This window comes from Pipistrellus hanaki (assembly GCF_964339955.1).
Source record: "Pipistrellus hanaki genome assembly, chromosome: 15".
NCBI lineage: Eukaryota > Metazoa > Chordata > Mammalia > Chiroptera > Vespertilionidae > Pipistrellus > Pipistrellus hanaki.
This window is the reverse complement of record NC_140517.1, coordinates 27,624,625-27,649,375: the sequence shown is the minus strand read 5'-3', so window position 1 is coordinate 27,649,375 and position 24,751 is coordinate 27,624,625. Positions and strand designations below refer to the sequence as shown.

The following is a 24,751-nucleotide window of genomic DNA, read 5'->3' as shown; positions in this document are numbered from 1 at the left end:
AACGGTTGGACACTTAGCATATTAATTTTTTATTATATGCTAAGGCCTAATGCATGGAAATTCATGCAAGAGTAGGCCTTCTTTCCCTTGGCTGCTGGCACTGGCTTCCCTCCTCTGGCTGCCAGCAGGCACCTGGGACCCTGGCTGGTTTCCCTCTAGCACTGGCTTAGTCATGAAGGATGATGTCTGGTCTAATTAGCATATTGCCCTTTTATTATTATAGACTAGAGGCCTGGAGCACAGTTTTGTGGTCCCTCAGCCTGGCCTGTGGTAATCGGGCTGATACTGGCGCGCGCGCTTGCGCGCACGCGCTCTCTCTCTCCCCCTCCCTCTCTCTCTTTAAATATATTTTATTGTTTTTTTACAGAGAGGAAGAGAGAGGGATAGAGAGAAACATCAATGAGAGAGAAACACTGATCAGCTGCCTCCTGCACACCACCTACTGGGGATATGCCCGCAACCAAGGTGCATGCCCTTGACCGGAATCGAACCCGGGACCCTTGAGTCCGCAAGCCGACACTCTGTCCACTGAGCCAAACCGGCTTTGGCTGAAACTGGCTCTCTGACACCCCCTGAGGGGACACGGATTGTGAGAGGGTGCAGGCCAGGTCGAGGGACCCCACTGGTGCACAATTGGGGCACACTCGGGGCTGGAAAGGGACTGCAGGAGGGCTCCAGGGAATGTCGGGCCTGTCTTGCCCAGCCCTGATTGGCAGGACCCCAGCAGCAAGCTAACCTACCGGTCAGCATCTGGCCCCTGGTGGTTGGTGCTTGTCATAGTGACTGGTCAAATGAATGGTCAGACACTTAGCATATTATGCTTTTACTATATAGGAGATTTTTATTATATAGGAAGACCTTTTATTCTCTTTTCTTGAATTTTTCTACTCTAATGTCAAGATTGCTTCTAATCCTTTTGTTTCTCTTTTGTAGCACCCTTCTTTGTTCTGTGTATCTCCTGCCAGGCAAGTAGGGGTTCTTGATGTTCTCTGCATTCTCTGCACTCCTGAGGTGCATGCTTGTTCACACTAGTCTTCCTCTCTGACTGCCTGTCCCCTTTCTGTGGTTGCAGCTCAGCTGGATACGGTGCCCTGGGGCCAGGTGGGTCTTCCTTGATCACTGCCATGTGTGGCCTGTACAGGCGGCTAGGGCTGTTGACCCTGCATCCTGTTCCACTGTGCTCTCTCTGGCAGAGATGCTCCAGCTGGTTGGGCCCACAAGTGCCTTTGAAAACTTTCCCAGCTTTTGCCTTTTTTCACTTGGATTCTAGCTCTGACCTATATGAGGCCAGTAAAAATGCCTTCTGATCATTTTGCTGTTAGCTTGACACTTAAGGCAGGATTGGGCTAAAATTCCTAGGATTTTTGCTAAGCTGAAGGTATTGCAGTAGTGCCTGTCTCCTTCCTACATCAGGTTTTACCTTGGAGGAGCATCTTTCTTATCTGCTGTGTTTCTTGCCCAAAACTTGAAGGAAAGGCAATGTGATTATTTGAGATGGTCAGCTTAGACAAAGACCCTTGAGTATGTTTATTGGAGTATGGGTAGGGGCTGGGTCTGTTGGCAGTTCTTACACTTGAAGGCTGTTTAAAGCACCTTTGGGAAGGAACCTGCCTGTCATCCTTGTCCAAAGGCCTCTTGTTGTGTTTGTCCTGTCAGCCATTTGAATGATTGTCTCTCCAAGCCCATAGATGCAGGGCCCCATGGCAGGCAGGAAGGAGAATTTGCCAGGTGGATGCCACGTGGAGTTTTTGTCAGACTATGGGCCACCTGCAGTGTGCATAGGTACAGGATTGGATGGCCTCTCCTGCCTTGTGTGCCCATTGGTCAGGGGCCTGACTTTAGATAGTTGTTGCTTACCTCCAGGCTAAATGAAATTTTGTTTAGGCTCTGACACATGCCTGCCAGGTAATAGGCAAATTCCAGTGTAACTCAGGGAGTGTGACTAAGTCTCTTTTTAGAAAACTTGCTCCACCTCAGAACTTCTTGAGTTCTTTCCTGAAAGGCCTCTGTGCCCCTTCTTGAAACTTGCGAAGCTGGAACCACTGCAATTTAGTTTGGAGGTGCAGAAACAGAACCTGCATCTAGCAGCTTGTTGCTGCGCAGGAGCTGGTCAGAGGCCAATGCGGGGCTCAGACCAGCTATGCTATCCTCGACCACCTTCGTACTGTGTTGCAAACATTTCCCAATGCTCAGCATCAAGTCTACATGTGTCCCAGTGTGCTGTAGAGTGTTTCATTTTGATGTGGTTTAAAGTGTCCCTGGGTTTACAATAGACTTCTTTCAATACTGGAAGTGAGGGAATTCAGACTGCATTTACAGTGTGTCTGTGCAGGGACAGCCAGGTCACCTCCAGAAAGAAGATAGCCTTCTATGGGTGAGGCATGTTGGTCACCCATTGGGTAGTGGTCAGCTGTGAAACACGTTGATCAGAAAGCCCTAGGGCCTGAGTTCAGACAGCCTTGGAATTCTATAGAAGAGAGGATTACCAGCCATGAAGACTGTCTCCACTGTGTCAGCTGTTTGGTGATCCAAGCCTCTTCCTGGTTTTCACAGTGAATGCCCAGCACTGAGTGAGGAGACCTGGGCTTCACAGCAATGTTTCAGAGCCTAGCTCCTGACATGGGGAGTCAGCTCCTCTAGGCGGCCTCACAGTGTAGACTAGAGTTGCTAGTGGTCCCACTTCATCTATATCATTTTCTTGGCTGGCATTGCCACTTCTGCAGCTGAGGGATAGGCTGACCAGGAAGAAGGGCATAAGCTGGTATGGAGCCCGAGGGACCAGCAGCAGAAGCCCCTGGCATAGTCAGGATGACCAAGCAAGATGGCCAGGATGACCAAGCATTTGAGCTTTTATTTTCATCTAATATGTCATGAGAAAATAACAAAATTAGGCTTGGCCAGGGAGTAATAGGAAGAATGGGATGGATTGATTCGTGCATCGAGCTTTTCTACAAATTCATCTGGAATGTGTCGCTGGCAAATCTGAGCTCTGTCTTTTTTTGTCACTAACAGCCTGTGGATACCCTGTGTCAATGACTGCTCTGAAAAAGATAAATCTAAGTGTGCTGGGATTCAGCAGGCCCTGAGGAAAATGGTTGTCATTGTCTTGGCTTTCCTTATTAGTGCTGAATATTGAGGTGTTTGTAACAAGCACCATTCCCAAACATGAGAAACCCCAGAGTGAGGTACGTAGGTGGTCTCAGCCATCATTATAAAGGTGGGCTTGAGAAATACAGAAAACAGTATTTGTGATGACATTCCTACCTCACCTGTGCTGTCCCTAGTCTTTGTGGGAGAGGTGTGGTGGAGCCTTAAGGACAGTGGCCTTTTCAGGAGTGAATAAGGCCCATGGGCCAGGACAGGACATAGCATGCTTGACCAGTTGCCAGCACGTAAGGTCCCTCAAGCTATCCTGTTGAAGTGTAGACCTGCTCGCACTCTGTGATACATCACATGCGTTATATGGTTTAGAGTGTCCCTGGTTTTACAGTAGACTTCTTTTGTTAACTGGTTGGTTGTTCACAAAATGAAAATACTGGCAAGTGTCTCCTGGTAGCAAGGGACAAACTGCATGTGATAGAGGATTATGTGCCAAAGTCTAAGAGGAATTGGACCTAAAGACTTGCACCTTGTGGTTTCAGTGTTTTAATTCTAATATTAACAATGACAACTGTGACAACTTTACATTAGTGGACTACTTCATAGTTACACATTACTCAGAAATGATTGGTACACCTTTGAGGGCCACCTCTTTGTGGGCTCAACTTGTACTTTGAGATGTCATCTCCATCACTGGTCCTGGGCCATGGTGAGCAGAGCTCCTTTCCAGTATAGCTGGGTGTCACCTCAGAACTCAGCCTAGTTCTGTAATGCTCATCTGTGAAACACCTTGCCCTCCAGTTTTTGAGGACACTTGGAACATGGAAGAAATCCTGAATGAGCAAGCTCAGAACTCATATCACCACTTTTTCTGATCCTGCAGCTTCAGTGGTTGTTTTTTTAAAGATAATTAGGCTTTAGTGGTTGGGAGAAGTTGTTCTGGAAACATCCTATTCTCTTCGTGGTGTCTGATAGTCATTGTACTGCCTTTTCCAGGGGAGGAAGAGGAATAGGAGAAGGAGCAGATCTTCCCGATGAGATCTGGGTTCAGAAACTGGGGGGTTCATATTGTGGCCACACGTGGGCGGTTCTGGGTATTTCCTGCACCTTCTTCACAGACTCGCCTGTGTTCACATCCAGGAGCTGGAGGGTTGAATATCCCATGATTACTTTGCTCAGTTCTTCCATTATGAGAGCAGGCAGTCAGGATTTCTAAAAAAAATGAACTTCCCGATAATCTTTAAATTTCTACTGAAACATTGCTGATGAGTCTCAGACAGTGGTGAGTTTCAAGTTATCACTGAATTAGGCTCTAGGATGCTAATTCCTCCAGGCTAAGATGTTCCAGTTCCATAGTGAAAAATTGGAGAATTTAGAATTCATAGTTTCAAATAGAGATAGAAAATGTCATTTTTGGCCTCAGCCATCAGAGCATGTGGATGGAAATACCTTGTTCATCTGCATTGTGTTGGGAAAGGAAGGCAATAAAATTGATCAGCCATGCTTCTCTCCCCAGAATAAATTCAAGTTTGTTCTTAAGTCAGGTAAGCACCAAAGGGATACGTCTTGAAATTTTATCAGTTAATATGGAAAAATAAGACAGGATCTTTAGAAGGCATGGTGAAGGGCAGATTGCTCTAGCATACAGAGAGCAGGAAAAGTAGGGTACTGCCACTTACAGAATGATTTTGAACATGTCTTTCAAAAGCTACAATCATACATAATAGAAGCTATTTAATTCCAGGTGAGTTAATTATAAAAATTACTCATCTGAAATGGATAAGCACAAAGGTGTGTGACTGTGGGGAAAGGAGATGAAACAGTGCATGTAATGTGGTTTGTATAAAGTGTTTTCTTCCTCTGACAATGAAAAAATGCATTAAAAGGAAGGCAGTGACTTTTAGAAAGCCAGAATAGATGTAACAACACCCCCCTTTCCCCGACGACCACCACCACCACCACCACCACCATTCCTCTTGCTCTGTGCAACTGAAAACCCGAGTGTGATGTATGGAACAAGCTTATAAGAGGACTGGGAAATGGAGAGAGCCGGTCTGTATTATAGGAACGTTCATGTCAGGCATGTCTGGTTAGGTCATGTGGCCACAGGTGGAGATGTGAAAGGAAGTTGATTCTTTACACAGATCCCAGAGAGAGGTTACTGTGTGCCATATAGAGCAACTGGGAAGAGCATTGTGGTGGTCAGGAGCAGAATACAGAAGTGAGAGGGGTATAGACCAGATTTTTGTTGGGTTTGGGGTTTCTGCAGGAAGGCAAGGGGTACTGTGTCAACAGTTTAGGATTGACTAATTTGAATAATTCCACAAATTGTGTGCTGGTCTGTATTGCCTAGTGGCTGGGTTAATTTACCTTAGGGGAAATAATTGTCTTGTGTGTAAGTGAGATGGAACTGATTGGTAGTTTTTTGTGTGAAAGACATGTCTACCTCAGGAGCCCCTTGCTGTCTCTAAGAAAGAGCTAGATCTGGGAGGGGCAGTCTCTCCCAGACAGCAAACCTTTTAAGGTATCAGCACATCTCATATAATAAAAGAGTAATATGCAAATTGACCATACCTTCTCTATGCCCACCAGCCAATCAGAGCAAGTATGCAAATAAACCCAACCAAGATGGCTACTACAGCCACAATGAGCAGGAGAGGGGCTTGGGTTTCCCCAGCAATGAAAGAAGCCAAGGTTTCTGCACTCAAGGACACAAAGTTTCAATTATTGAAGGTAAACATATCCAAACAGAAATGGTGGCAGTCACGATCAAGAAGGCTTGTCTTTGCTCCAGGCTACAAAGTTTCAATTGTAAGAAGGTAAATAAATTCCAGATACCTGGGCCTCCACCAGGGTCGCCAGGGTTGTGACTGGGCTGCAAACCACCACAGGCCCCTTGCCCAAGCCGCCTCACACCCCAAGGGGACCCCCACCCTGGTCCGGGACACCCTTCAGAGCAAGCCAGCTGGCCCCCACCCATGTTCCAAGCCTCTATCCTATCTAATAAAAGTGTAATATGCAGATTGACCGTCACTCCAACACACAAGATGGCTGCCCCCACGTGGTCAAAGATCCTGCCCCCATGTGGACACAAGATGGCCACTACAAGATGGCCAGCAGGGGAGGGCAGTTGGGAGGCACCAGGCCTGCAGGGCAGTTGGGGTTGATCAACCCTGCAGGGGAGGGCAGTTAGGGGTGACCAGGCTGGCAGAGGAGGGAAGTTGGGGGCAAACAGGCTAGCAGGAGAGAAGTTAGACATCAATCAGGCTGGCATGGGAGTGATCAGGCTGGCAGGCAGAAGCGGTTAGGGGCAATCAGGAAGGCAGGCAGGTGAGCAGTTGGGAGCCAGCAGTCCTGGATTGTGAGAGTGATGTCCCAGATTGGAGAGGGTGCAGGCTGGGCTGTGGGACATCATCACACCCTCCCCCCAGGCACGAATTTCATGCACTGGGCCTCTAGTCAGAAAATAAAAGCATGGTGAATACAACATGTGTTCTGGGATTTCCTGGAAAATGCAGAGGCCAGGGCCTTGGGCTCATGTGCAGGGTCTGGCTTAGTAGGTAGGACCCTGGACATTTTCTGGAAACTACTTCAGAGGCATCACATACTGCCTTCTGAGGAGAAGTTGGTGAACTTTCTGAAAATACTGATTCTCATCCAAGCTATCTGGGGGGCAGTGTGGGAATGGAGCTCCTTTTCTTGGGTGGTGTGTGGTGTTGAGGCCATGGCAGACAAGATCTGTAGACCTGAGGGGCAGGTACTGCACCTTTGGTATGACCATGCCCATGTGGGAGGGAGTGGCAGGGTGAGGTGGTACCTAACTCTGAAGAGCAGAGCCATAGCTGCTGGAACCCAGCATGCAGTCAAAGATTCAGGTATTGGCGCTACTGACCAGAATCATGGCCATCATCTTTGCTGGTTGATCCTTTCTACAGCTGAGAAATGCTTGCTTGCTCCACCGTGTTGTCAATTATGTATTGTAGACATTTTTTTCTGCTGGTGTTTACCACCTGGGTACATCCTAAGTGGTCTCTTTCTGGGTGCTGCTCAGAAGAGCTGGTTATGTTCTTTTGATTCATTCTGTCACATGAGTTTGAGATTGCCAAATTTTAACCTTCCCTTTTTCTTTTGAAGCAGACTGTTGATGATGAAGCAATGGCCGTATAAATGAAGATCAAGTGAGGGGTGAAGAACGATGCCCAAGAGTGGGTGTTCTAAAACACCACAGCAAGAAGAATTTTCTCTCAGCAACGACATGGTGGAGAAACAAACAGGGAAAAAGGTAACACGTGGCCTAACTCTTCTTTTCTCCTCCTCCTCGCCTCCTGTTCTTCTTGCTCTTCTTCCTCCTGGTCTTTCTCTCACCCTTACCTTTCTTTCCTCTTTATCCTCTTTTCCTTTTCTCATCCTCACCCCTTATAATCCTTGTTTTAACACTCACCTAGCCTCAGCACATTCATCGTGTCTAAATAGGGATAAGGGCTGAGAATGTCACCTTGCCTTTTCTGGTTGTCTATCTCTGTGCCATGTATTTTCTTTGTTGGGCCTTCTCAGCAGCCAGCAGTGGAGGAGGTACTGATGGGTGGGTGGGTGTGGAGAGCACTGATCTTGCCAAAGAGGTCTTGCTTTCTTTTTAGGATGTTTATTGTTTGGGGACCGAAGTAAGTCTTTAAACAATAGTTTTATGTTTGAGATAACCTCGATTTGGCCCCACCTTTCTCTACTCCAGGATCACAGGATTTCTGTCATGGTTTCAATAAGACCAAATCTGACATTTAACCATATTTGAGTTATCCTGACTAATGCCACTGCTAGATAATTTAAATTTAAATTTGGCTTGTTCTCAGTGTGAGTAGGAAAATGGGATGCAATTCTAAAATTCTTGTATCTTACTAATGTACTATTACTGCTGGGCTCTGGGGTGTATACTTCCTTTCCTGCCCAGTGAATTTGGATTTGGATTTGGAATCAGACAGAAAGAGGTTAAGCTCATGCTTTCCAAGTGTGTCTTTATGACTATGAACAAGTCAGTTATCTGCCCTGAGATTTTGTTTTCTTTTCTCTACAGTAGGAACAAAAGCATCTTGTGCAGTTGTGATGAAGTGGGGTAACAGTGCTGGCTTGTCCATAGTACCACTCTACCATCACCTTTTTTTCTTTTTTCTTTTTAAATATTTTTTTTATTAAATTATTATCTGTGTACATATTTTAACATTGCCCCCCCCCCATATATACCCTCCCTCCTAGAGTTTTGTGTCCATTGGTTGTACTTATATGCATGTATACAAGTCCTTCGGTTGATCTCTTATCTCCCCCAGATCTCCCTACCCACCCGGCTGTAATTTGACAGTCTGCTTGTTGCTTTACTGTCTTTATATCTGACTTTTGGTTCATCAGTTTATAATGTTCTTTAATATCCATAAATGAGTGAGGTCATGCGGTATTTCTCTTTCATTGACTGGCTTATTTCACTCAGCATGGTGTTCTCTAGTTCTATCCAGGTTGCTGCAAATGATGAGAGTTCCTTATTTTTTATGGCAGCATAGTATTCCATTGTGTAGATGTACCATAGTTTTTTATCCAATCATCTGCTGACGGGCACCTAGGCTGTTTCCAGATTCTAGCTATTGTAGATTGTGCTGCTATGAACATAGGGGAGCATATATCCTTTCTGATTGGTGTTTCTAGTTTCTTGGGATATATTCCTAGGAGTGGGATTACTGCGTCAAATGGGAGTTCCATTTTCAGTTTTTTGAGGAAACTCCATACTGTTCTCCACAATGGTTGCACCAGTCTGCATTCCCACCGGCAGTGCACAAGGGTTCCTTTTTCTCCGCAACCTCTCCAACACTTGTCTGATGTTGGCTAGTCTGACAGGTGTGAGATGGTACCACATTGTTGTTTTGATTTGCATCTCTCTCACCATTTTTTTTAATGCTTTATTTTTTATATATTTTTTTACTTAATAAATCTTTATTGCTCAGATTATTACAATTGTTTCTCCTTTTTCCCCCCATAGCTCCCTTCCACCTGGTTCCTACCCCACCCTCTGCCCATACCCCCCCCCCCATCACTACACACACACAAACACACACACACACACACACACACACACACACACACATACATTGTCCTCATACATAGGGGTACTATTTTAGTCCAGTCTCTTCCTGCAACCCCCACGCCCCATTTACTCCTGATAATCATCAATCCACTCCCTTTCTTTGCCCTTGATTTTATTATATTCACCAGTTTATTCTGTTCCTCAGATTTTTTTTTTTTAAATAGTGAGTCTATTTTCACTGTTTTATTGATTTTTTACAGAGAGGAAAGGAGAGAGATAGAGAGCTAGAAAGTCGATGAAAGAGAAACATCGACCAGCTGCCTCCTGCACACCTTTCACCGGGGATGTACCCGCAACCAACGTACATGCCCCCAACCAGAATCAAACCCGGGACCCTTCAGTCCACAGACTGACGCTCTACCACTGAGCCAAACCAGTTTCGGCTGTTCCTCAGATTTTTATATATTCTTTTAGTTGAGGTTTAAAGTATAGGTCAACCCTGGCCGGTGTGGCTCAATGGTTGAGTGTCGACCTAGGAACCATGAGATCATGGTTCAATTCCCAGTCAAGGCACATGCTTGGGTTGTGGGCTCTATCTCTGGTGTGGGATATGCAGGAGGTAGCTGATCGATGATTCTCTCTGAACATTGATGTTTCTATCTTTCGCCACCTCTCCCTTCCTCTATGAAATCAATAGACATATTTTTAAAAAATAAAGTGAAGTCGTTCACCAGCATAGATGTGCTAACATGTTCATCAGAATGACCAAGCAGGTCTCTAAGCCCCTGATGTCTGGGGCAGTTGTGTCCATGCATTTTATAGCTTTGCCCCCCCTGCTTCATGCAGGAACAGGTTGAAGCTATGGCATGGAACTTTGGGCATGCTGAAGCTTGAGCTTGATCTGAGCACACATGAGGATGTGCATGAATCTGTGAGGCCTGTGGACAGTCTGGGTTCAGCTTGGGATGGACGAGTGCTACTCTGCTCAAGAGGAGATGCAGTTAGTGGGGCAGTGTGCCCTGGGGAGCATAACTCCTATTCTGTGGCCAAGAGTCCCAATTGTTGGGACACTTAGATACTGAATAGGCCAAACCACCCTTGATAGTTTTACAGTTCCCAGGTTTCTGTATGGATTTTTCTTGCAAGAGGATTTCCTAGCTGTGGGCATAGGATGAGGAAGAGTCCACCTATGCCTTGCTCTTGTGCCAGAGGTCCATACAGCCCTGCCCACGTGCTTTCTCTGCCTCCAAACTGCTATCCCCTCTAGCCCGGTTTTCCACAATATGGAATTGCAGCTGGGCCTGCCCAGAGGGCTTCTTGCCCAAAGCCAAATTGGAAAAGAGTCAGCGCCTACCTTGGAGATGGCAGCTGCCTGGGCTCTTGTGGGCTCTTCTGGCAGGCATCCTGCTGAACTTCTTACATGGAGCTTGTTCTGGGCTGGTTTGCACTGTTTTCCTTTCCTTGAGGAGAACAGATATGCAAGTGGACTAAACTGCCTCTGGTGTGGTTGATTTGAGCATCATGTACACATATGCCTCAGGGCATGTGTGGATTTGCTTTGGTATTTTTCTCAGTAAAGTAGCTTTGTACTAAAAAACAAAAACAAAAACAAAAAAACACACACAAAAAAAAAACAAACAAAATCAAAACACCCAAGAGGAAACCAAACATTTTCCTCATAGAGGCAGACCAATTCTAACACTGAAGATGCCATATAATGGAGCCAGGCACTTTGCACTATAGGAACTTAGCCTAAATGGCAGTTCAAAATAGAATTCTTGGGAAGATGTACCTGGTGGCAGCTGTGACTTGAAAGTGCCTTCAACCTTAGGGCCCAAGAATTTTGGGATGGCAAAGCCCAGGGACACAGAGCTGCTGGTTCTGCTGTTGACACATGGCTGAACTTGTTATGTTCTCTTTTCTCTCATAAACTCTGTTTTCTTCAGATACTGATCCATGTTATCAAAAGCAACATATTTTTAGACTTTTGCAAAAGAATTGTGATGTGATACATTTGTGAACAGTGGAAAAAGGCCCACAATACTGACAGGAGTCTAATGCTGCATTTGGTAGTTTCCTAGTGTCCTTATGGCACAGGGTCTTCCGCATGGACTCTTCAGGCAACATGGTCAGCTACATTGCAGACAGGCTCTTCCCTAAGACCTTAGGATCCCACCCAGGAAATGCTCTGTCCCTGCAGCGGACTCCAGAATATCAAAACATCCAACCTGGAAGGAGCCTAAAAAGGACCAGTAAGCCCCTCTGTGGATGAGGGTATTCTGTGCAGAGAAGCCAAGGGCTGCTGTGGTGTCTGAAGCCATCCAGCAAGAAATTGGGCCCTGACTCCCAGGCCAGGGCCTTCTCACACCAATCCTTCTTTCCATCTCATAATGGATCCTTCTCCCTTGTCACACACTGCTGAGAGAGGAGACTGCACAACAACTCTGGGTTACTCCAGGTTTATGTGGTAGTAAAGTTCATTTTCTTTTGTGCTAGATGAGTGGTTCTTAATGTGTATTCTCAGACCAGCACTATTTGGGAACCTTTTAGCAATGCACAAAAAATCAGAAAGGCTAAGGGTGGATGCCTGCCCTCTGTTTTGACAAGTCCTTCAAGGATGTGGTGAGTGCTCTGTCCGAGCATACTATGCATACCACAAACTGTAACATCCCTGAAGTCTGATTGTAGAGGTTATACTCAGCCTACCTGAACATCAGCAGGCCCACCTCTTCCTGAGGGAGGGGGCCCATCTCTAGAACCCTGTGATCCGTCCCCCTTCATCCAAGAGGAGTAATTTCAGTAGTGAACTCAGTTTTTTGTTCTTGATTTTTTAAGAGAGAGAGAGAAACATCCATCGGTTAAGTCCCATACACGCCCTGACGGGGGGTGGAACCAGCAACCTTTTGGTGTACAGGACAATGCTCCAACCAACCGAGCCACCCAGCCAGGGTTTGACCTCAGTTTTGGAGCTGGAAGGGGCATAGTTGAAGTGACCTCAGCTTGTAACTGCTTCGTACAGTGGTTTTATGGCAGGTCTTGTCATGAGCAAGGGAGCATCCCCAAAAGGAGTCACACTCATTTGTTTTTCTATAAGGTTTATTAAGGGAGTCCTCCACAGTAATCCAATAGATTTGCATGCAGTTTACACACAGAGAAGGAGGGTTTACACAATAGAAGCTAGCAAACCAATCGTTTGGTGCAGGGTCCTGGTCACTGGCCACATCTGCAGATGGAGACATGGGTGTCGGTCTCCAGCCAGGCCCCTATAGTGGTGGCACATCTGGTGAAGTAGAATTCTGGCAGGGCTCTGGTTATGATTCTTTGTACAGCCAAGCTGGAGCATTGAATAGTCGGAGTTCTGAGTTCTTATAGTCCACAATGGATGGAGTCCACTCATATTGGTGTCCAGATTGGAGTCCTTATCTGAGTGTCCAGACTTGTGGTTTTTGATGTTCTGGGCCATCCAAAGGATGTTCCTGTTATACCGCATTACTTCAGTATTGACGTAGCACTTGATATAACTGTTATGGCTGACATTGACTCCATATTGGGTTGTCAAAAGTGTTCAGAAAGTCTGCTCAGCTCTTGCTGTATTCAAGACCACAGTAAACAGAATCTACTGGGCCATAGGTCCCCATGCTTGTTTCTTTGACACTGAGGAGCTCTGGGAGCACCTGGTTCTTACAAATCCAAAAGAAATACGCTGAAGAAAGAGTAGGATGTTATGTCCTTAATATGAAATCACAGAAAGGATGATGGTGGGTCCTGTTTTCTTGGAACCCAGGCCCCTGAGAGTGTCAACTCTTTTCAGGTTCAGATAAGCTTTCTGATGACAGCGAAATCTCCAGCAAAGTCAGGTTATTGTCACAGATGGATTCCTGCAGTCTCTATCACTTGGAACAGTGGTCGCCAACAAGTGGTCTGTGAGGTCTGAAAGGTTGGCATCCGCTGACCTGGAGAGTCTTAGCTGTTGGAATTTTTGTTTGTCTGTCTGTTTTGTGAGGGCAGAGAGAGAAATAGAGAAAAACAACAGAGCGTATGAGATGGGCCAGGGTTTTTTCTGTGCCTAGACTGGAGTTGAGGAGTTACAGGTTTCTGCTCACTTAGCCACAAGGGCTTCTCCAACTGCTGATTCAAAGTAAGCAGCACCAGCCTATCTGCACCCTTTCTGTTTCCTATACTACATGATCCTTCTATGTAGCATTTGCTCCCCTTTGACACACCTGCATTTGCTTGTCATATGATCTCTCCCCATCATAAGTAAGCTCTTGGGAGGGAGCCTTTTTGAGTTCTCACAATGCTTTATTACTAGGCACTGACTAGGCATTATTGTGCAAATGCTGACACCCTCAGATGCTCAAATCAGATTTCACAAGTGAAGGTAGGTCAGGCCTTTGAAAAATACGGGACACAGTTCAGAAAGGAAGGAGTGAAGCTGTCTTTCCTCACAGAGGACATGATTATCTACATAGAAAATCTTAAGAAACCTACACAAAAAATCCAAGAACTAAGACATGAGCTTGGCAAGTTTGCACAGTACACAGCCAGTATGTAGATATATTTCTAAATGCTGTTAGTGAACAATCAGCTATTAAAATTTAAAAATACACTTATAGTAGTGTCAAAATATGGATTCTTTTTTAAAAAAAATATGTTTTCTTATTGACTTATTTAGAGAGGAAGGGACAGGTATTTAGAAAGAGAAATGTCAATGAGAGAGAAACATCTATTGGCTGCCTCCTGCAGGCTCCCTACTGGGGATCGAGTCTGCAACCTGGGCATGTGGCCAGACTGGGAATCAGACTGTTAACCTCTTTCTTAGTTCATGGATCCACACTCAGTCACTGAGCCACACCAGCAGGGCAAAATATAGATTCTTAAGTAATAAATTGGGTGAAATATGTGCAAGACTTGTACCTTGAAAGCTACAAAACATTGCTGAAATTATGCAGATCTAAACAAATGGAGAGTTATACCATACTCATCAGAAAACTCTCAATATTATTTATATACTATCCTCTGCAAATTGATCTATAAATTTAGCATAATACCACTCAAAATTCTTGTAAGCTTTTAGGTAGAAATTTATAAGGTGATTCCAAAGTTCATATGGAAATTCAAAGGACCTAGAATAACCTCAAAAGCACTTTGAAAAGAGGAAAAATGTTAGAGGACATAAACAGTCTGATTTCAGTCCTTACTATAGAGCAACGATTTTCAATCCTTTCATCTCATGGCATACATAAACTAATTACTAATCTTCAGTGGCACACCAAAAAGTATTGTTTTTGCCAATTTGACCAAAAAAGAGGTATAATTTTGAATCATTCATAGATGACTATTATGTTGGCTATTACTACTTTTTTCATCCTTACCCAAGGATATGTGTTATTTGTGGGGATTTTTTGTAATTATTGATTTGAGAGACATTGATCTGTTGCCTCTTGTATGTGCCCTAACCATGAATTGAACTCACACCCTTTTAGACGATGCTCCAACTGACTGAGCCACCTGACCAGGGCAGTTATTTTTTCATTTGATAGTTGTGAGAAATGCTGACCTGTCTGAATTCAAATAATGGACTCGGAGACATGAAGTATGGTGAAACAAGACTTTTAATACAGTCTTGCAAGAACAGTTGTCTGATTGAACAGGCACACATGGAGCAGTGAGAACAGGGTATTTATCCCTAGGGTGTGAGAATCCCTTCTCCTGTTCTTCATTGGCTGAGTACTATAGCATTAATAGTTTTCCTCATGCGTCTCCTGGGTCTTATTGTCTCCTATTGGGTTATTTTTAAAAAATGGTTGAGGCTTTTTCTAGTTGTCTCCACCTCCTGTTGTCTAGGTGGATCTTCCTGGAAAATGTGCTATTGGTCACGCACACAGTTTTGTTCTTAAACCCTCTCCTCCCCTCTCTATATTCTGTTTGCCCTGGAATATTCAGTAACTGTTTCCATAAAAGTTGACTGTGCTGCCGAAACTGGTTTGGCTCAGTGGATAGAGTCTGCGGACTGAGCGGTCCCAGGTTCCATTCCAGTCAAGGTCCTGTATATTGGTTGCGGGCATATCCCCTGTGGGGGGTGTTCGGGAGGCAGCTGATCGATGTTTGTCTCTCATCGATGTTTCTGGCTCTCTGTCCCTCTCCCTTCTTCTCTGTGAAAAATCAATTTTTTAAAAAGTTGACTGCTGAAGATGGATCACAGAGGCCTATTTCCTACAATAATCTAAGGGAAAAGAAGTCAGTGCCCCTGACTGAATAGTCAGATATTGCATATTTTAAAAACTCTTACGCACACTGGTTGAAAATCACTCTGTAGAATTATAATAAGATAGTGTGGTATTAGCCTAAGACAAGCATATCAATGAGGGGAATATAGAAACCCACACACACATATGGTCAATTCTTTTCAACAGAGATACTGAGGCAACTCAGTTGGGAAAGGGTAGTCTTTTTAACAAATGAAGGTGGAACAATTAGATTGACATATTTATGCCTGTTTTTAGTGGCTAATACAATTTTGTTCCTATTGGATTCTTTTGCTGTAGGCCATTTATAAATTAGTTAACTTAGTTCATAGTTAAGGTAGTTCCAGGGTGAATGTACCGAGTGGACCATGACCATCCTCCAAACAGTACTTCCCTTTCTTTTCTTTTGGTGGGGAATTACAAACCCGCCTGCCTTTCTTTGTACATGATGTGCGTGGAGCTTCCCCTCCCCGCTCCCCCCCCCCCAAAAAAAAAAATTTATTGTGAAGGATACTATGAGATGATAAGGGCCAAACAGGTCACCATCTGGTTGTCCTATTCAGTTCCTGCCACCCTGAATAGGACATAGGTTTTTATGGCATATCAAAGTCTGACACGGAAATGGCTGATTAGATTGAATTTAATGTTTTAGTTATTCTTTTACCATTTGTGAATGTGTATATGTGATTCCTATTTTACTAGTGAGGAAAGCCCCACTTTGCCCCAGCCCAGCTGCTCAGCAAGGTTCTGAACTCTGGTCTTTCCAGAGAGCTGTGTTCCTGTTGTATAGCTCAGGGCTGAGCCCCTACTACACTCCAGCTGCAGTGCAGGTGTTTGCTTTTTCCCTGTACAGCCAGTACAGTGAGGAGCTTTGGTTTTTAAACTTTTAGAAGTTTTTTAGTGATATATCAATGCATATCATATATTATAGTTCATTTTTTAAAATCTGGGATAGCCTCCATCCAGATCAACACATACTAGTGTTGTCAGTCTCCTGGGAGCCTTTCTGTGCAATCTGTAGCAACTCCTGACCACAGTGGCCTCTGTTCTGACATCTATTACTGTAGATAAGTTTTTACATGAGAGCACTTGTTCAACATTACATCTGATTTATAGGCTTTTCCTTAGCAGCAGTTCTCTTCCTTTGTTGCTGTGTAGTATTCCATTGTATGAATGTTCAGCAACTTATTTATCCATTTCTCCTGTGAACATTTGTATTCTTTTTAGTTTGGAATATAACACATGTACATTGCTTTCCCCCGCTCCCAGTGGTTTAATAATTTGTCAAAATTATTGTATCAGTTCTGCAGTCCCAAAAGCTGTGAGAGTTCAGTTTAACTCAGATTTTTGCTAACACTTGGTGTCAGTTTAATTTTAGTCATGCTAGTGGGGTATGTAGGAGTATCCTGTAGTTTTATTTGAATTTTTCTGTTGTTTCCCAGTCTTGAAGATGTCGTCCTCTACCATCTTCTAAAAGCTTTCAGTTTGAGGTTCATCTGGAATTAATTATTGTTTGTGGCATAAGTTAAGGGTCAAGGTTTATTTCTCTCCCACCCCCCCACCCCCCAATGAATGTTCACATGGTCATTGTCACTTACTGAAAAGTCCTCCTCTCCTTCCACTGTGTTGCAGCAGAGGCTTTGTCACCAGCTAGGTGGGGTTCCAATTTGTACTCTTTGTTCCAAACCTTTGGTCCTTAGTACAGGACCACCTGTTGTGATGACCATAATTTTATAGTCTTGATCTCTGATAGTTTATTTGGCTGAACTTTATTGTTTTTTCAGAGTTATCTACTATTTTTGACCCTTTGCTTTTCTATGTGCATTTGTTAGAAGCTGATTTCCAAAATAATGCCTACTGGGATTTTAACTGGAGTGCTTTAAATATAAAGATAAATGGGGAGAATTGCCAGATTAACAATGTGAGTTCTTTCATCATAAACATAAACTTCCATTTTTATGTCTTTTTTCTCTCTCAGTAATGTTTTGTAACTGTTTATATAGAGGGCTTGAACATCTTTCATTTCTATATATTTGATGTCTTTTGATATTTTGATATAATTTTCTAATTGTTTGTAAGAAATAAAAATCAATTCCTGTATATAAAAACTTCTTTAATTTATACACTAACTTGCTATTTAATTATATATTCCTTTGGATTTTTCAAATATACAATCAATAATTTTAAGATTAATACTCTGTTAGCATTTGGGGTGGGTTGGTGGCAGGAAGGAAGTGAGCCAAATCTAGTTCCAGAGGGGATTTTATTTTTCTGGCCCAGAAGTGCCATGATGTGATTACTCATGTATCAGTTGTTCTCCTAGAGAAGTAATGGAAGTTATCTATGTTGTTGCATCTAACTATGTGGTTTTTTTGTTATTGTTGTAGAATATTTCATTTATGACTACACTAGAATAAATTTATCTATTTTCCTTTTAAGGGACAATTGTGTTGTTTCATTATTTTACTATATGAACAAAACTGCTGTGAACATCACTGTAAAGTTATGAACATATGCACTAATTTCACTAACTTTATGAGAAACTCTCAAAGTGGTTTTGCCATTTGAGTCCCACCAGCAACAGCTCAAGTTCTAGTTTTTCTGAATTATCCTTGTCAACATTTGATACTGTTAGTCTTTTTTATTTTAGCCATCCTAGTGAGATTATTTAGATCTTGTAGTTTTAATTTGCATTTTCCTAATGCTGAGAACACCTTTCCAAATGTTAAATGGATATATGGATATTTTCTTTTGCAAAGTACATATTCATGTCCTTTGTTCATTTAAAAAAAAAAAATGTTTTGCTTCTCAATAGATGAGGTGATTATAGGCAGCCTTGCCTAGATACGTCCCCCCTCAGGACAGCACCCAATCTTCTGCACTTGAGTAGAAGGTTCCTGAACCCTCTTTGTCAGGTAGAGGATTGTCCCTTCTTTTTATGTGCAGAGACTTAGTATCAGAATTAATGTAAAATTTTATTACAGGCCCTTTTCTGCAGCTATTGAAATGATCATGTGATTTTATTTTCTCCAGGTGGTAAATTACATTGATCTTTTTATTTCTTGCATTCCTGAATACTTTATTATTTATAATATATCTATAGATCAGATTCACCAACTAGGCTAGGAGTTTTCTTGGTAGGAAGGTGATTATTACATTTTGGGGTTTTTGCTAATGAGTTCCATTCTTCTCCCAGTTCTGTGATGGCAGGTACAGGTAGTGGCAGGTGTGGCTGCATCCTAACATCTTAGGTACACGGTAGGGTGAGATGGCATGTTTAGCATCTATTAGGCTCTATCTTCCAGGAGTCCTTCCTCATCCCAGCAGTATTGTCCATAGCTCAGGCTCTGCCTGGTGGCCCTTCTTTGTACTCCAGATGCCCTCAGAGTTGAGAGCATGTTCTGACAGCGAACTCCCTGGTCACTTGAGGATTTCTCTCAACTGCTAAGGTTGGTGGATGCTGTGGCTGAATGATCAAGCTGGAAGATTATTTGGGCCACAGGAGGAGGGAATTCAGTTATGTTTAGTGCGGGGAGGTAGCTTCTCCTGAGAATACTCCCCACCTCTTATGGTGCTATCCATGGAGGGGTTGGGTTCAGGATGCCAGCAAAGCAGGGGCTCCTCTTGCCACAAAGTGCCCGTTTCATTAACACACACACACTCACACACACACACACACACACACACACACGCGCGCGCGCGCGCGCGCACACACACTCACACTGCTTTTCGGAATCGGACGACCCTGTCCTCATGTGACCTCAGTTCATATGGCACAGCATTGCATGGTGTACAGCTGAGTTTACATGCCCAACAAACACAGATCTCCATTTATCATCTTGAGGTGGGCACTGTCTTCTATTCTACAGATGATGACATCAAGGCAGACACAGTGCTAGACTTGCACAAGACTGGCCAGTGTGTAAGAGTGGGGCTGGAGTTTGGGCTTGTTAGTACTCACCCTGCAGGACAAACCAGCCCTGAGACTAGTGCAAGGAAGTGGGTGATGAGGACAGATGTGTCCTGCCCACTCTCCAGCTAGCTCTTGCTTTGAGGTGGGTCATCTGCACTCAGGTTCACAGATGTGGCCTCTGCTCTGAGATTGATGCTTGCTCTGCAGGATTTGTCCTGAAGACAGCTTCACAGTGTCACAGGCCTGTAGTGGTGCCAGAGATAGCATGAGCACTGGGGGTCATGTGAGGCCATGTGGAGCTATGCAGAGGATGTCAGACAGGGAAGGAGGAGAATCCAGTCCATTCATAGGAAGGGAGGGGTGCAGTCTCTTGGGAGATGGATACACTCCTATATGGTGGGAGGCCCAGGCAGGTTGGATGGCTGGGCCCCCCTTTATTCCACAGGGATTTATGTTGAAAATCAGGATACCACCTGTCCAGACACCTTTTTAAGGCTCTTGCACCTGTATCATTTCCCTGGGAAAATGGGTTCCAGGGCAACTGTGTCTCTGTATTCTCTGCTTTCTTCATACTTATAATAATATTTGTTAGCCACAGTTTCTCAAGACTCTTCTAATTCAGGACAAGAAGTGGGGCCATGTTTGATCATGGACAGGGCTCAACAGCAGCTCTGGTTTGTGAGGGGCCTACTGGGCGAGCTTTATCTGCCCTACAGAGCAGTGGTTCTCAACCTTTCTAATGTTGCAACCCTTTAATACAGTTCCTCATGTTGTGGTGACCCCCAATCATAAAATTATTTTCGTTGCTACTTCATAACTGTAATTTTGCTACTGTAATGAATCGTAATGTAAATATTTGTTTTCCGATCGTCTTGGGCTCTATAGCAGCGGTTCTCAACCTGTGGGTCTCAACTCACAGGCTGAGAACCGCTAGCAGGGTCACCTAAGAACAGGAAGCCAATAGGCACTCCTAATCTTGGTGGGCAGGAAGGGTTGTTAATTGCCCAAATAAGATATTTGCTTTAACTGGCACATAATTGAGACCATAGTGGGTGTGAAGATTTGAGACTAATTTGTAAATGATATCTGAAAGTGTTACTTTCTTTTCTAGGATAAAGATAAAGTTTCTCTAACCAAGACCCCAAAGCTGGACCGCAGTGATGGAGGGAAGGAGGTGAGAGAGAGAGCAACCAAACGGAAGCTGCCCTTCACAGTGGGGGCCAATGGAGAGCAGAAGGACTCAGACACAGGTACCAGGAGCCCAGCGCCGCCTCTGTCCCTTCTGTTGTCTCCTGTACCCTGGCTCCTTCCTGACTGCCTCCACATCATCCTCACTTGAACCCTTCCTTCCCATATCATATCTGCCAAATCTTCTCCCACAGAAAGTGTCCCTGACACCCATCCTCAGGGGTCTGCTGACAACAGGCTCTACCTGGGAGATGGCTCCAAACCCATTCTAGGAGTCCTACTGCAGTCCTGGGAGGTGTCCCATAGCAAGGCCTCACAGCTTCTCTTTATCTGATGTTCAGGGGGGTACTTGGAGATGATCGAAAGATTAGCACACAGAGAATTCACGTAAGTGTGCATAGCAGAAATACTCCCTGGACCCCAACATGCCCAGGGAACCTCCAAGTGTATATCCAGTCATGAGGCTTTCAGGCGTTTGCATGTTGGAGGATAAACATGTTTTTCATGAGGGCTACAAAAACGTAAATTAAACCAAATTATTTTAAATAAAATCTAAAGGGACCACTGAAAACAAGATTTAGCGAGTGCAGGTCAATCCTTGGCATGAGTATAGGTGTACATGTGTCCGTGTGTGAATGTGTAAATGTGTGTGAGTATGTATGCACATGTGTGTTTGAGCATGTGCATGCATGTCTCTGTGCCTTCGAATGTGTACATGTCAGGGGTTAATAATACTTGGTGTGTACACTTTTAAGTTGGTTCCATCTAGAGCTGCTCACTGGGACACGTGCTGTGTCTAGGCAATAACCTGCTCTCTTTCCTACTGGCCCACACTCTCTTCCTCTTGATCCATTGCCCAGGGGCCTTCCTCGCCTGCTGGTCATCTGTCTGCTCTGCAAACTTGTAGGCCAGTTGCATGCCAGGGGTGAGAAAGATCACAGAGTCTGGTTGAACCCACAGAGCTCTGAGGTAGGCTCAGGCTCTCCCACAGTGCAGCCATAGGACAAGGAACAGAAGTCCTGCAAAGACGGGGCATGGGTTGGGGCTTCCTGCATGTGGAGATATGTGTCAAGTACTGAAACAAGATAAATGTAAGAAAATTGGGAGAAATGGCAGAGGGAGCAGCCTGGAAAAATAGTCTGTGCCATAGCTTTTATTCCTGAGGTCACAGGTCCTCCACTTACACCTTCCTGTGCATGTGCTCCTAAAAGAAGCGGGTTCACGGAAGCTGTGCAGATACTGTGGTTAGTTAAAAGCCAGTTAAATGAGTATGATTTTGCTGGCTGGGATATGAGGAAAGTGGTTTGGACCAAACCCATGGTTTTTGTCACTGAGTAGGCACATTGGGGAATGGGAGGGGTGAGTTTGCAAGGGGATGGGCCATGGAACAATGGAGCAGAGGGAGGGTGTGGGTATGTGTGTGGACAAGGGGCTCCCGCCAGAATGGAGGGGTGCTCACAGGGATTCTGTGACTCAGACTTTAGGTCCAGAGAAGATCAGGCCAAACCTGGATACCCTCTACTGTTATTAATGCCCATGCCAGTTCTAGTTGTGGAGGGTGTGCTGTTGCTGTTGGTTATTGGCTGCCTGGATGTGGGGGTCTGAAAAACCCCAGAAGTTGAGGCTATGGGGTGGTTCTGTGTGTTCCTGGAGACTTGCTTTCAGAGTCAAGGAGATAGTGCTGAGATCCCATCTCCTGAGAGAATGTGCTGCCTGAGCAGAGGTTGATGCATCTGCATTTCTGTGGAGCATGCCTAGGGCTGGACAATCTTGGCTTCCCATTCTGTCTGATTGGTAGGATTTCTTTACAACTTATATTTTATGTCTTTTTTTTTTAACATATAATAAATCTTTATTCGGATTATTACAGGTGTTCCTCTTTCCCCCCTCTTTCCCCATAGCTCCCCTCCACCTGATCCCCAACTCTACCCCATGCCCTTACCCCATTCCCCTGTCTTTACCCATACGTGTAAGATTCTTGTCCAATCTCTTCCCTCACCCCCTGAGAATTGTTAGTCCAATCCCTTTCTATGTCCCTGATTCTATTATATTCTCTAGTCCATTTTGTTCTTCAGATTTTTTATTCACTTGATTTTTAGGTTCGCTTATTGGTAGGTATGTATTTTATGTCTTTTTTTCTTTTTTTTTTTCTTTTTTGTTCATAATTTTTACCTTTACTTTTTTCTTCTTCTTCTTCTCCTTAAAGAATACCCTTCAGCGTTTCATGTAATTCTGGTTTGGTGTTGATGAACTCCTTTAACTTTTTCTTGTCTGTGAAGCTCCTTATCTGACCTTCAATTCTGAAAGATAGCTTTGCTGGGTAGAGTAATCTTGGTTGTAGGTTCTTGTTGTTCATCATTTTGAATATTTCTTGCCACTCCCTTCTGGCCTGCATAGTTGCTGTTGAGAAATCAGCTGACAGTTGTATGGGTACTCCCTTGTAGGTAACTAGCTGTTTTTCTCTTGCTGATTGTAAGATTCTCTCTTTGTCTTTTGCCCTTGGCATTTTAATTATGATGTTTCTTGGTGTGTCCCTCCTTGGATTCCTCTTGTTTGGGGTTCTGTATGCTTCCTGAACTTGTAAGTCTATTTCTTTTACCAGGTAGGGAAAGTTTTCTATCATCATTTCTTCCATTAAGCCTTCAATATCCTGCTCGCTCTCCTCTGGCACCCCAAAAATCCGGATGTTGGTACACTTTAAGCTGTCCCGGAGGCTCCTTACACTATCCTCACACTTTTGGATTCTTCTTTCTTTCTGCTTCTCTGGTTGGGTGATTTTTTCTTCCTTATATTCCAGATCTTTGGTTTGATTCTTGGGTTACGTTGATCTATAGTTGAGTTTCTGTATATTCTTTATTTCAGACATCGTATGCTTAATTTCTGACTGGTCCTTTTCCATTTATTTATTTATTTATTTTGAATTCTTTTTAAGGTCCTTGAAGTCTTACCAAGCTTCTTGGAGGTCTCATTAAGTTTCTCAAAGGTTTTTAGAAGATTCTTGAGTAATCTTATAAATGTGATTCTGAACTCTGTGTCGTCCAGTAGTTTACTGTATTTTCCGGCGTATAAGACTACTTTTGAAACGAAAAAAAGGCATGCTCAGATTGGCCAGAGTCAGAGAGGCGGTCTATTAAAAAAAGAACTGGTGTTGCCTCGGAAGTGTGGGGTAGTCTTATACAGTGAATATAGACCTAAACCTATGTTTTAACTGTAAAACTAGGGGGTCGTCTTATACGCCGGAAAATACAGCACTTTCCTTCATCTTTCCCATTCGTGACATGTTTCTGTGTCTCCTCATTTTGGTTGATGGAGTGGCTTTGTGTGGTAGGTGACCTATAGGGTCCAGTAGTTCAGCTTCCCCAATCACCTGAAGTGGTCGCTTTTGGTATATCCCTTTGTGGGCAGAGTGCAGTCTTGGTGTATTTAAGCCTTGATTGCTGTTGGTACACTAGGAGGAATTGATCTCCAGGCCAATTGTCTGTGAGGACCCGCTCTGTCTATAAAGGAAGAACTGCTGCGCTGGAGACACGGTTTGTTTCAGTGGGGCTTTGGTGCCTACTGAGTCTGTCTCCCGAATGTGAGGGGTTGAAACTGACCACTAGGAACACTGGCTTCTGGGTCACCAATGGGGTACAGTTCATTTGCTTGGGACTTGTCGGTTTTGTTGCTGGAGCTTTGTTGCTGGAGCTGCAGTTTATTTAGTTAAGCTGCCACAATACCAGCCATTTATATGCAAAAGCAGCTGTGTGGTGTCTGTAGAATCTGCGGGCAGGGCCTCAGGGCGGGGTGGGGTCTCAGGGCGGGGCGGGGTCTTAGACGTCACTGGGTTGGGGCGTGGCTAACAGCAATGGGGTCCCAGCCCCTGCGATTCCAAGTCCCCACTTCCCTGCCATCCAGCCCAATAAACAATGATTGCTGCCCACACCTCTGCAAGAGTCAACCTCACTTCGGACCAATGGCCAACAGACCAGCTTCTCCCTGTAGGCGGCTGGGTCCCCCACGTGACCCCAGAAACTTGATTTCAAAGTGATAGGGAACTTGTTTCCTTTCGGGTTGAAAAGAAAAGCCACTCGCCCAGTCGCCCTCCACCAGCCCGATTCGCGTGCCCCCGTACCTAAGCTCCTCAGCTTTTCAGCACTTGCGCTCCTTTCTCTTTCAGCCAACCTTCCCATGGTTTTGGATGATAGATGTCCTTTATATTAGTTTTAATTTTTAAATTGTTGTGGGAGTGGCAGATCA

At 44.3% G+C, this 24,751-nt stretch overlaps 1 protein-coding gene across 12 annotated transcripts in view; it reads left to right on the top strand.

Moving 5' to 3' along the window:
* The window catches only part of ANKRD11 (ankyrin repeat domain containing 11), a 258,368-nt gene that overhangs the window by 198,772 nt on the left and 34,845 nt on the right, over positions 1–24,751 (top strand). For 6 of the 12 annotated variants that reach the window (XM_084905686.1, XM_084905680.1, XM_084905681.1 and 3 more), the window contains 2 exons: positions 7,237–7,381; positions 20,436–20,574. In XM_084905686.1, coding sequence (XP_084761812.1) covers positions 7,295–7,381; positions 20,436–20,574 — 226 coding nt within the window. In that variant the 5' untranslated portion in view covers positions 7,237–7,294. Of the gene's footprint in view, positions 1–7,233; positions 7,382–20,435; positions 20,575–24,751 lie in introns of all 12 variants that reach the window. The other 6 variants (XM_084905685.1, XM_084905679.1, XM_084905678.1 and 3 more) reach the window with 1 other exon arrangement.